This window comes from Primulina tabacum, chromosome 18 (genome assembly GCF_025594145.1).
Source record: "Primulina tabacum isolate GXHZ01 chromosome 18, ASM2559414v2, whole genome shotgun sequence".
NCBI lineage: Eukaryota > Viridiplantae > Streptophyta > Magnoliopsida > Lamiales > Gesneriaceae > Primulina > Primulina tabacum.
In genome coordinates, this window is record NC_134567.1 from 5250193 (window position 1) to 5263661 (window position 13469).

Genomic DNA, 13469 nt, shown 5'->3' on the forward strand with positions numbered 1-13469 from the left:
TCATTTATCACAAAAAAATTTGGTGCTTACTTGAAAAGAATCAGAGATAAGAAGAAGGATGCACAACCATCTAAATTTCAAAGCCTCCCTGCACCTGAAAGGTCACAAAAGTACCATTCCAAGCAACAATTTCAATCAAGGAATGAAGGCAAGGGACAATACAATTCAAAAAAGTATGATTCGGTGCAGTGTAGAGAGTGCAAGGGCTTTGGACACTATGTCAATGAATGTGCTAACAGGTTGCGAAAAAACAAAGGCTACAATGTGTCTCTAAGCGATGAAGAATCCGATGCTGAGGAAAAAACCACTGATGAAGAAAATCAAACCTCTCTGACTGCATTATTGACAGAAAATCACGGACTGCTGGTGAACCCTTTAGGTGTTGCCACACCTGGCCGCAACATCTGCAAAAATTCAGTTTGTTTGAAATCCACAACTTCTGGAAATTTGAGTGGAGATGATGAATCAGAAGCTGATGATGAAGAAATCACTCTTGAGAGTGTGCAAAAGCTATATGAAGAGTTGTTTGAAGATTGGACCAAAAGAAACAAGTTGAACTCAAGTCTTGTGAAGGAGAACGTTGATCTAAAAGCCGTAGTTGCCAAACTTGAGGTATTTGAGCAAAAAGGATTTGGAACTTGGTAAAACCAAAGAAGAACTACAAAAGGCAACTGAAACTTTGTCCAAATTTAACTCAAGCACATCCAAGCTTGACTCCATACTTTTGATGGGAAGAGATGACAAAAAAGGCCTAGGCTTCAAAGACAGTGTGTTCGAGATTGGTGAATCTTCCAAGACGACTGTTTTTGTGAAAGGAAAAACTAAAACATTCACTCCTTTACAAACTACATCTTCAACCAAAAGCTCTCCACCAAAAGGACAACATGCACCACCCATTCCTAGGAAAAGAAAACGAAGGTACGTATGCCATTACTGCATTAAGCCTGGTCATATCATGCCCTACTGTTTTAAACTCAGGAATGATCGCATGAATCAAAAGTCAAGTCGGATGTTGTTCCCAATGTTGTCCAACATTACCCGCAACACCTCCCATCATCGACCTACAGTAAGACAAATTTGGGTACCAAAGGTAAAAACTCACTATAATGTTGTCTATACTTCGTTAAAAACTAACACTGCAGGTCATTGGTACTTTGATAGTGGAAGCTCACGCCATATGACAGGTTCAAGAGAACATCTCATCGATTATGTTGAAAAAAATTGTGGTAGAGTGACCTATGGAGGGGGAGCTAAAGGAAAGATTGTGGGCAAGGGTACATTGAATGTTGAAGGACTACCAAATCTCCACAATGTGCTTCATGTTGAAGGATTAAATTCAAATTTGATAAGCATAAGTCAACTGTGTGATGATAATTTGCTTGTTAAATTTGATAAACATACTTGTGAAGTCTTTGATGAAACTAACATGTGCATTATGACAGGTACAAGGTTCTCGGATAATTGCTATCAAATAGGTGAAGAACTTTCATGCAAACATGTGCAAATTACCGAACTTGACCTTTGGCATCAAAAACTAGGACATGCAAATTTCAAAACCTTGAAGAACTTGAGTAAGTACGATGCAGTAAGATGTATGCCTAATCTTTCATCCGGAATACCATATGTGTGCGGAGACTGTAAAAAAGGAAAACAGACTCGCGTGTCGCACCCAGTGTTGCCAACATCTGGGACAACATGCTGTCTGGAATTACTACATATGGATCTTATGGGTAATATGGAAGTGAAAAGCCTCGGAGGTAAGAAGTATTCCTTTGTTTGTGTTGATGATTTCTCACGATATTCATGGATAAGTTTCATTAGAGAGAAATCAGACACTTTTGATGTATTTAAACAATTGGTCAGAAGAATCACAAACTTTCATAATTTAAAGGTGAGAAGGATCAGAACTTATCATGGTAAGGAATTTGAAAACTCTTTATTCTCATCCTTTTGTGACAAGAAGGGGATTTCACATGAATTTTCAGCACCAAAAACCCCACAACAAAATGGCATTGCCGAACGTAAGAACAGGACTTTGCAAGAAATGGCAAGGGTGATGCTGGCTTCAAAGAATATCTCGAAGCGTTTTTGGGCAGAAGCCCTTAATACAGCATGCCATATTTCGAATAGGGTCTATTTAAGAAGTGGTTCAACCATGACATCTTATGAGATCATCATGGGAAAGAAGCCTAATCTTAAATATTTTCATGTTTTTGGTTGTGTTTGTTACACTTTGAATGACAGAGATCAACTTGTAAAGTTTGATTCAAAGAGTGACAAGTGTTTGTTTTTGGGATATGCCACTAATAGTCGAGCTTATCGCATGTTTAATTTAAGAACTAAGACTATTATAGAATCCATTAATATTGTTTTTGATGATTGTGCAGATCTCAAAAAGAAAACTGCTGAAGATGACGTTGAAGACCTTCTGGACAATCCAATTGCACTGGAAAATGCAAATGTTGCCCCAGATATTGCAACATCTAGCACAACACGTGACACTGAGGTCACTGAATCTGAAGAAAAGCATAGCGATGATGAGGCAGTAGATAATGAACCGTGTATTCCAAGCAAAATCCAAAAGAACCATCCATCATCTCAAATCATCGGAGGAATGCGTGAGGATATCCAAACCAGGAAGAAAGATAAAGTTGACTACTGAAAAATGGTTGGACTAGTGTGCATGAGTACCATGTACTCACAGGTTAGATTTTCATGTTTTGTATCCCAAATTGAACCTAAAAATGTCGACGAAGCTTTAAAAGATGAGTTTTGGATCAATGCTATGCATGATGAACTTGAAGAGTTTGTTCGAAATGATGTTTGAGATTTAGTTCCTCCTCCTGACCATGGCAATATAATTGGAACAAAGTGGGTTTTTAAAAATAAAACTGATGAGTCAGGAAACATTATTCGAAATAAAGCAAGGTTGGTTGCTCAAGGGTACATATAGGTTGAAGGGGTTGATTTTGATGAGACCTTTGCTCCTGTTGCCCGCATTGAGTCAATCCGACTTTTGCTAGCCATTGCATGCTACATGAAAATAAAACTATTTCAAATGGACGTCAAAAGTGCCTTTTTAAATGGTTTCTTGAGTGAGGAAGTACATGTTAGACAGCATAAAGGATTCGAAGATCCACACAATCTAAATCATGTGTACAAGTTGAAAAAGGCTCTCTATGGCTTGAAGCAAGCACCACGTGCTTGGTATGGCAGATTGATTGACTACCTACTTGACATTGGATTTAAACGAGGTGAGGTAGATAAAACACTCTTTATTCAGAAATCCAAAGGTGAGATCCTCATTTGTCAAATCTATGTTGATGATATCATTTTCGGCTCTTCATCCCAAAAGCATGCTAATGATTTTGTTGAAAGCATGTCTACTACATTTGAAATGAGCATGGTTGGTGAATTACACTTTTTTCTTGGTATGCAAATCAAACAAATGCATGATGAGATCTTCTTGTGTCAAAGTAAGTATGCTAAGAATCTATTAAAGAAATTTGCTAATGAAAACACCAAGCACATGAAAACACCTATGAGTTCAAATGAAAAATTATCCAAAGATGTTGTGGTCGAAGATGTTGACAACACCCTTTACCGCAGCATCATAGGAAGTCTCCTTTATTTGACAGCCAGTCGTCCTGACATCATGTTTAGTGTATGCTTGTGTGCTAGATACCAATCTAGCCCTAAGATTTCCCACTTAAAAGCCGCAAAACGTATCCTACGATACATAGCCGGAACAATTGACTTAGGACTATGGTACACTCTTGACACCAACTCAAATCTAGTATGGTTTTCTGACGCCGATTGGGCAAGGGATTTGGATTATAGAAAAAGCACCTCTGGAGGTTGCTTTTACCTTGGAAACAACTTAATATCATGGCATAGTAGAAAACAGAACTGTGTATCACTTTCAACTGCTGAATCCGAATATGTGGCAGCGGGAAGTGGTTGTACTCAACTCTTGTGGATAAACCAAATGATAGAAGATTATGGTCTTAAGAGTGAACCCTTAGTGGTGTACTGTGATAATTCTAGTGCAATAAACATTTCGAAAACTCCGGTGCAACACTCTAGTACTAAACACATTGACATCCGTCACCACTTTATTAGAGATTTAGTAGAGAAATGATTGATTCGGATGGAATTTGTTGATACAAATAACCAATTGGCTGACATATTCACAAAAGCATTAGACTTTGAGAGGTTCTCCAATCTTAGGAAATCTCTCAGTATGTGTTCTGTCTGATCATACATAGATGTTGTCTCAGATGTTACAACATCTCGGAAAACATCTAACATGCATGTGCATTTCTAGGATTTAGACATACTGCATTTTCATGCATTCTGTGATATGATGTGTTGGAATGATGTTGCTTAATCTTCTGTTACACTTACAATTCCTTATTCTATCTTAATTGACACATTTGGATATGGTTAACAATATGATTAAATCATAAAGTAGTTGAAAAATGTTCATGTACTCCATGACATTCTCCCATACGAAAAGTGACTTGAAAAGATTGAGTAAAAAGCAAAATCAATCATGAATGTGCTCTGTATCAGAAGAAAAGATGGAAAAAGCTACCTAAAAGAGTCCAATGAAGACTGTGTTTTTAGTGTGGGAGCTACCTCTTCTGAATTCAATACAGAAAGGCAAATAGAAGAAAATGGAAAAAGCTACCTAAAGGAGTCCAAAAGAAGACCGTTCTTCTAGTGTGGGAGCTACCACTTCTATGGTCAGAAAAAATAATAAATCTCTAAGTGTGCAGTAAAATCAAAATTGTTTTCTGGAATTGGACGTGTTGTCAGAAGATGCTGCCAACATTTGTGACAACACCTCATCTGTAAACATATCTTATACTTGTTTCATGTTTCTATTTCTGTTACATTTTGTTATTAGGTATAAATAGGTCATGCATAAACATATCATCGTGAATATTGCTATGCCACATGGATATGCGTATGTCGACAAAGAGAAATTCGGTGAAAATCCAGTCTTTGAAAAATCTCTAATTTATGTGGTCATTGATGTCTAGTGGGGGAATTGTGATGTGGGGTTATTTCTGGACATTTTGAAAATATATTGTACACAAATCATCCCAGTAATTACCTGGATGGGTTAACGGTTCAATTTCAGTGTTTCATTTTTTAACCGTTAGACTTAGGATGGTTACAAATTTTTTTACCGTTGTGAGGATTGTGCATTATTACTGTTTAATTTATACTCATTTATCTCACAATTCCGATCATCGGCATTTCATTTAAACTCCTTCAAAACCCTAGCACTGTTCACCGCCTCATCTGTTCTCTGATATTTTTCTCCGTTTTTTTAAATCGTGCTATTCTCTCTTAAATTCAATTAATTCACTCTCTGAAATGGCAGGAAAGGGTTTTGATCCCCATGATATCCGAAGCGAAATGGGCCATACAGAGGATGTTCCCTCTCCTCCCGCAACATCTGCAACAACACTCCTGTTCAAAACTTGCAGATTATTCCTGCTGTGCTAATGCCCGAACTTCTGGAAGTCATTGCCCCCGGTGAGCCTGGAAATGCACTGGATATTGATAACCCACCAATCATCAGCGTTTTCAATCCACCCTCTCTTCCTAGAAGACGATCCAAAAGACAGGCAAGATATAATCATGATCTTACACCTGGGAAGCGTTTCCGTTACAAGGGCCAGCCTTCCACTCGGTCGTCACTGATTGATCCTAATAGCACCTCGGGGTATGACTCCGACGATGCGGATTTTGAGCTGGTTCCTCTCAAACGGCCCGTCCCTGTAGTTACTGCTACTATTGGTAAGACCACAGTTTCTTCTTCTGCTAATGTACCCATCACTCCACAGGAAACACATACTGCATCTAAAGCCGATGAAGATGAGGTCTCCCTGGCCCAATTTATGGCCACACTGAAGAAAAACAAGAAATTTGCTCGGCCCACGCCTCGCACTACTCCACCTGCTTCCAGAAATGACGAGATCAAAGACGCCTCGGCAAGCCTCTCTGCTAGTACTGAATGTGGTGACCCCTCTCACCATACTGATGATTCACTTGATGAGGCTGCCTCATCTGCCCATAATGTTTCAGCATAGTCCTCTGCTGATGAAGATGTTGCGGAAGATGTTGCCAACAGTGTGGACAACACAGATGGTTCTGAGTATGATCTCACTACTGCTTTCTCGAACAAATTCTACACTGTGCAAGCCTCTGATCAGTGGAATCTGTATGTGCATCGCTTATTTTTGGAGGAAAAGAATATTGATGAGGCTGTCTTCGAAAGACAAAATTTGCTCGCCTTTCTAAAGCACTGCCATCTTCTTCCCACTGTATCAGCGGTAACACCGTTTTCCCGACTGCCTGTGTTAGAATTCTATGCCAACCTGTCCCTGAGCGTTGATGATGAACGCTCTGCCAAGTATGGGAAAGTATTTGTCCGAAACAGGATCTATGAGTTCACCCCTACTGTCATCAATCAGCTTTACCAGACCCCACCATTGGACATTGATGGTCTTGCCCCTGAACATTGATTGGCTACCTCAACCCTCACTGGAGGCGTTATTTCTCACTTCCCGGTCCATCCACAGAAGGTTTCAGCAGCAAATCTGACATCATTTTATTCCGTTCTTCACAAACTGGCCATCCGAAACTGGACTCCTTCTACAAACACCACCACCGTCACCAGGCATCAAACTCTGGTTCTGTATTCCATCGGGCAAGATGGAGTGTTTGATTTTGGACAACTGGTGTTCAACACAGTGCTTCAATATGCTGCGGGTGGTCTGCGATCTTCGAAGCTCCCATTTCCCAGTCTGATCTATGGGCTTCTTGTCTCCCAAGGTTTTGTTAGAGATGTCAGAGAACACTTATCTGACCTTGGTGAACCATTCAAGATCGCTCCTACATTCTTCAAGGGAAATAGGAAGGTTGATCTTCCTTGGTCTGCCCCTTGTAATCCTTCTGCAGCCCCTACTGCACCGCGAAGCCCTCGTGCTCATCCACCGTCCACTGATTACATCATGATCTCTGTCTCCGAAGTAAATGAACACATTGCTCATGCTATGACGAAGGTGGAGCAAGCCAAGGCTGCTATTGATCATGCTATGCAAACGGTTGAACAGGCCAAGGCTGACATTGCTTACTATGAAGCTGTCGCGCGAAATTTTCGGATCTTTTTGGAAGTAGCGATCTTTCCAGGACAAAAAGGGGGAGATGGAGATGATCAAACCGTAGCTGGTCCGTCAGGGACCAATGATGATGTTGATGGAAATGAGGAAGATGATGGAAATGCGGAAAATTAAGTGGTCTATTTTGGTTGGTTTGGTTGAGAGGTTATCTTAATTTTGGTTTGCCTAAGAATTTAGTTTTCTTGTGTTGTTTCTGTTTTGCTAATATTTCTGCTTATGTGTTGCTTCTGCGCCTGATGTATTTGAATAGTAAACTGCTAATGGAATCGAGTAGATGTTGTCTTAAGTGTTGCCAACATTTCTAACAACACTCGTGCTAACCTTATTTTATTCAGGGGGAGAAAATTTCTCTAACTCAGGGGGACTTAATTTGAGCTAATTCAGGATAAATGGGTTTGATCTCATTTTGTCCAAGAAAGGCAAAAAGGGGGAGATTGAAGGGAAATATTATTTCCGAGTTTAATTGATATATTTTTTGACTTAAATTATTTTCTTAACAACAGTGCTTTCCTTGTTGCCTTGACTAAGTAAATATTTAATATGATTTTGCCTTTCTTAGATAATGAGATAATCATTTAAATATATTCGGAGATATGATATTTGTGATAATGAATTGATGAGATATGGTAGTAGTGTTTAAAAAGAGTTTATTCCTAGCAAAACTCTTATCTTTCCTTGTGAAGTAGGTTACCTTATGGAATGAAACTCCACATCTATAAATAAGAGATCAAGACATCATTGAGTTCTTCTTCTTCTTGCTCGGTCAATATTCACTCACGTGTGCACGTTCAGGAATTCAGAGAAAACCTTATTCAAGAGACGTGCTGTGAAAAGTGTGATATAGTGTTGCTGTGAATGTTGCGAACATCTGCGGACAACATCTGTGAGGAAGTTGGACGAAGATTGCTTCTCGTGGATCTACTTTTTAGCAACACGTTTTGCTTTCTTGTTTTAGTTTATTCTGGTTATTTGTTTTAGAAAGCATTTGTTTTCTCAACGTGTTCGGGAAACTGATTTTAGTGAGAATCACTAATGATTGATTTTTGTAAACGATTTGTTTTTCTATTGATATATTTTTGCCATAAGACATCGCACAAGTAAGTATTTATACTTGTGCAAATTTAATCTCATCTAAGTTGTTTATTTAAAGTCAATTCGTGTTACAAAATACGATTTTTCGTTGCATGTTGTCCCAGATGTTGTAACATCTGGAACAACACCTAATTCTGATAAAACACAATTTTCTATTTTACATCATATACTGATATTCTTATTATTTTGAGAATCTGTCGGACAAAATAATTCTAACAAAACTGAATGACAAATCAAATTACTTGAGTAGAGGATAATCCACACACATGAAAACATAAACGGCCAAATAAAATACCTTATATTGATCTTCCAATGATCCTGTGAAAAACATATTATATGAGAATGAAATGTCATTAAGCTTTGATTCTAATTTCTATTTCTTTGGAGAAAAGAAAATGAAAAGGTTGAGAATGCTAAGAATGAAAGGAAAATTGAGAATGAGAAAAATGAGAGAAAATGGTCAATGCTGTTGATGGAATGGAAAAGAAGTAAGGAAGAAGGGAAATAGATCAGAAGTGGGAAGTTGTGACCGTGAAGAAAGTTGGTTGGGTTTTTTTTAATGGACTCAAAACTTTATTAATTAATATTTAGATCAACTGTTAATTAAATTAAGTTCTATTGACCAAAAAAATAAAATAATGAAGTCTTTGACTTTAATTTTTTTTTTTTTTTGTTTGTAGCTCATATTTGCAAATGCCCCTCATTGATATTTTTACCTAATTTTCCCCGATCGCAGCTGTTGTGAAACGATTTAGAGAGAGGGAGAGAGCTAAGATTTGATGTCTTGGTATTGCCATCCATGAATATAATCAGCAGCTTGTCAGACCCAATTCTATGCCACATTCTCTCTTTTTCTCCTGATTCATTTCTCGGCGACAACTAGTGTTCTAGCTAGAAAGAAGATGGAGGTACCTGTGGACTTACGCATTCACGATTTTCGTTTTGAGGAACAAAAATATTATGAATCCTGGACCGAAAACAAAATGAATTTTCGTGAAATGGTTGACAGGGTTCTGCTGCTGCACAAGGGGTCCATGCATAATTTAATTATCCTCGCAGATCCTGATATTTTCACTAGCCAACGTCGAATAGATTCGTGGATCAGCACTGCCATTGCACACAATGTTCAAGTTCTTTCTCTCTCTGATCTATGGGTTGAATGGTTGCCCCGATGCTGTTTCAAGTGTAGCACTCCCGTCGAATTGACTATTCAAGATTGTAAAATCTCTACCGAGCCTGGTGTCTGTTGTCGTCTCTTAATTATGTATCAATTCGCCAACTTGTCGGCGGAGTCTACCTTACCGATATTCACAATAAAAATTAATACTTTTAGCATAAAAAATAATATTTTTTCATGGATGACCCAAATAAGATATCTGTCTCACCAAATACGACCCGTAAGACAATCTCACGCAAGTTTTTGTCATTCTGAAACATGCTGAAGTCGATATGTCGTGATAATTCTAAGCTTAAAATGCTTAAGCAAATCTCGTATACTAATTTCATTCTATATTGTAGTTCAAGAAATAAATAAAGTATTGATTTTCGTCGAGATTGAGGGATAAATCTCTATTTTGAAAATTAATTTGAATACCACCTATACAGAATTTTTGTCTGTCCACTTTATAGATTTAAGGAAAAATGATTTTTTTAGTACATTAAATAGTTTAATTAGATTTTTTAAAATATCAAACTTTTAAAGAACTTTTAATTTTTTGACTATTTGGGTTTAATTCTTGATTTGACATCTGAATAGTCAGCAATTATCGATTATACATCAGTATTTTTTAATTTTATATTAGTATTTTTTTATCAACAATTTTCACCTTAACTCTCCCACCCTCTTTGTTTTCTTGAACCGTCTAAAAATTTATGTTTCCATAAAAAAATTATTAATTATGATCCTATTTAATTTTTATTATTTTTAAAATAAAATATTAAAGAAGTGATAAAGATTAGGAATTTTTTTTTGAACATACTCGATTAAATAAGAATTTTTATAGTTTCAATATATTATAAACATATAATATTGATAAATTATAGTTTAGACATATATGTTCACTTTTTAAAAAACATATATGATATACTGATAAATATATGAAAAACTAATTTTTGTTCGAAAAAAGAATTTAAATTTGTTGCTGGGTAATTCGGCCCAGTGGGTTTCTGGATTAAAACGAAACACTCCCGCTATGAACTAAATTCCATAGGAAATTAGGTTTTTATACAATTTCCAGGGGTATGCAGTTCGTGTGGTAAATTTATTTTGTTCCTGTGTGTTAATATTTGCCCAAAACCCTAACCCTAGCTTCAAATATCGTAATTTCTGGTAAATTATTTTAGGGCAAACGTGAAGCTATTTCTCATCAATTGAAGTGGTTGTGAAACGATTTAGAAGAGAGGGCTAGGATTTGAACTGACCTTGGTAATGGTAATGGCTTCCATGGATATAATCAGCAGCTTGCCAGACCCAATTATATGCCATATTCTCTCTTTTCTCCCAAACCATTTTTCTGCGAAAACTAGTGTTTTAGCCAGAAGATGGAGGTACCTATGGAACTATGTCCGCGATCGTCGTTTCAACGACCTAGAATATTATAAGTTTAATCACAATTGTCAACCATTTTCGGACATGGTTGACAATGTTCTGTCGCTTCACAATGGGTCAATAGATAGTTTAATTATCCGCTCAGATGATGTTGCTAGCCAATGTCAAATTGATGCATGGATCAGCACTGCCATTGCACGCAATGTTCAGGTTCTTCGTCTCTGTGATTTCTCTGATGTTACTTTGACTCAATGTCGTTTCAAGTGTAACACTCTGATTGAATTGACTCTTCAAAATTTTAAAATCTCTGCCAAGCCCGGTGATGTATGTTTGCCTAGACTCAAGAAACTCCATCTTCGCTATAATTGCTATGAGAATGGTGAGTCCCTTCCTAACTTGGTTTCTGGGTGTTTAGCTATTGAGGATTTGGTCATTGAAAGAAAGTTATGTGACAACATGGGCTGTTGTTATGTAAGTTCACCCACTCTAAAATCCTCTGTGTTGTGGTCTAAGTTTCATTGTTATATGTTAGAGCGCCATTATGAACACAAGGTAGTGTTAGATATCCCCTCGGTTCAATATCTTGACATAAAAGATAAATATTCCCACACTATTCTATCCGAAAAGCTATCCTCCATGTTTGTAGCAAAAAGTTTTCTTTCCTATGATCACGATTCCGAAACAAACATCAGACATTGGAGGAATTTGTCTCAACTTGTTGAAAGGCTGTCTAATGCCGAAAGTCAAACATTTAGAAGTTGCACCATGATGGAGGTATTTGCTTTGTTTTCATTATTAGATTTATTATTTCAACTGTATTCCTTCACATAAACTATTGATGTTTATGTATCCAATGGTGTCACGATACAATGACCTCTCTTTTCAGCATCAGAACCTGACATTCTCCTTTGCAACAACAAGGTTCCATAATTTGATCAAACTGGAATTAGAAGCTGATTGGTATTTGTTGTCAGAATTGCTTGAAAGTGCTTATAAGCTAGAATTCCTTACTATCCGAGAGGTATCTTGATACCAATTATTGAGAAGATCTTCTCTTTTGTTTCTCAATCACTTTGTTTTTCTTTGTAATCTTACGTGGTGTTGGTGTGATTGGTTTTTTTAGGTAAATGAAGTAAATTGTTGGAGGGAGCCTAAGAATTTACCGGAGTGTCTATTATCATCCCTTAAATATGTATCAATCAGTGGATTTGCAGGTGGAGAGCATGAGTTGAACATGGTAAGTTATATTATGATGCATGCTAAAGTCTTGAAGATCGTAAGGATAGATACAAAGTCTCGTTGTCGTCGTGAAGACCTCCATTCTAAGCTGGTTTCTTATCTTCCACGGGGAGCTCATGAATGTCGGCTTACTTTCATTTGACATCTGTAAATTAGCAAGAATGACTGATTTTGAGTATTGAATCCCGAAACTGTTTTAAGAACTCAGAGTGAAGTTACTCGAATCTGTTTTAAGAACATCGTCTCGAGTCAAAGTTGTCAAACACGAGATTTTAGTTCAACCGATGGCACACCCTGCGACGCGCCAACGTCAATTGATCTAATTTTCCTTTTTTTTTTTTTTATATAAGTTATGATAAATTTTAAATTTATTGTAATCTTTTTAAAATAATTTAGTTTATATAATATTAATATTTTACAATAGATATTTACATGGAATTTAATTAATTTATTATAATATGATAAACAACTTGTGAAAATAAGATAATTAGGAATGATTCAAATAAAGTTGAGAATCACATAAACTATAATTTGAAGTCATAATTTCAAGTTTTGTTTTCTTGTTAAGAGTATGCACATGTCTGATTTACTAGCCAGAATTTTTCTTACCGCTTTGATCTGTGTTGCTATCCGACTCATCCAATATGGACTGCCCCCTTTGGTTCGAATGACCAGTTCCGCTACTCCTCGTCCCTTTTCTGATCCTTCTCGAGCCAACTGTCGGCTTTCGAATGTTGCTTCCGATTTATGATTTTCTTTTAGCGGAATAGCTTTGCGTTTGGATGCTAATAATCCCAACTTTTCAACGTGTTATAACCATATGCCGATGCGTCGAATTCTCGATGTATGACATCCGATTATTGACATCTCTATTCCTCTTCGCTGAGTGCAGCTAAGTTCTCAGTACTTGGAAAGTTATCGGTCATCTTTCCCGACCAGTCCTTGACTTTTTGGTACTCGATTACTTATCTTGGCCAAAACTTGGAATTTTTGGGTCGGTGCTCGGTGAGTCTCGAAGGCTTTTTTAAAAATGATATACATATACTTTTCTTTGTAAAGTATATAAAATTATTTAATTTCAATGACAGAGCTGGACTCCTGAGACATGTTCTCAAAACACTAAAGGTGTGTATTGGTTTTAGACTTTTAATAATTTTTATGGAGTTTAAAAATGTTGAGGTATTCAATCTAGACTTTTATATACTCTATAAAAGTTTAGTGGTATTCAATGTAAATTTTTGTAGAATTTTAAAAAGTCATGTGATATTCAAACTTGACTTTTAAAAACTCTACAAAAGTCTATATGTATTCAAAATGCCACTATACTTTTAATGACTTTATGAAATTCTATTAAGTAGAAGAATTAAAGTTTAAAGTACAACAATAAAATG

At 36.8% G+C, this 13469-nt stretch overlaps 1 protein-coding gene across 1 annotated transcript; it reads left to right on the forward strand.

Moving 5' to 3' along the window:
- Positions 1-10527: 10527 nt before the first annotated feature.
- LOC142533002 (F-box/FBD/LRR-repeat protein At5g56420-like) lies at positions 10528-12373 on the forward strand. Its single transcript, XM_075639581.1, has 3 exons — positions 10528-11613; positions 11726-11860; positions 11963-12373. Exons 1-3 carry the CDS (start codon positions 10720-10722, stop codon positions 12218-12220), a joined length of 1287 nt encoding a protein of 428 aa, XP_075495696.1. The 5' UTR covers positions 10528-10719; the 3' UTR covers positions 12221-12373.
- The last annotated feature ends 1096 nt before the right edge of the window (positions 12374-13469 follow it).

Excerpts from the sequence above, each read along its gene's own strand:
- LOC142533002 (XM_075639581.1), top strand. The coding sequence starts at position 10,720 with ATGGTAATGGCTTCCATGGATATAATCAGCAGCTTGCCAGACCCAATT. Across the intron at positions 11,614-11,725 it reads GAAGTTGCACCATGATGGAG|CATCAGAACCTGACATTCTC; the intron begins GTATTTGCTTTG and ends CTCTCTTTTCAG. Across the intron at positions 11,861-11,962 it reads AATTCCTTACTATCCGAGAG|GTAAATGAAGTAAATTGTTG; the intron begins GTATCTTGATAC and ends TGGTTTTTTTAG.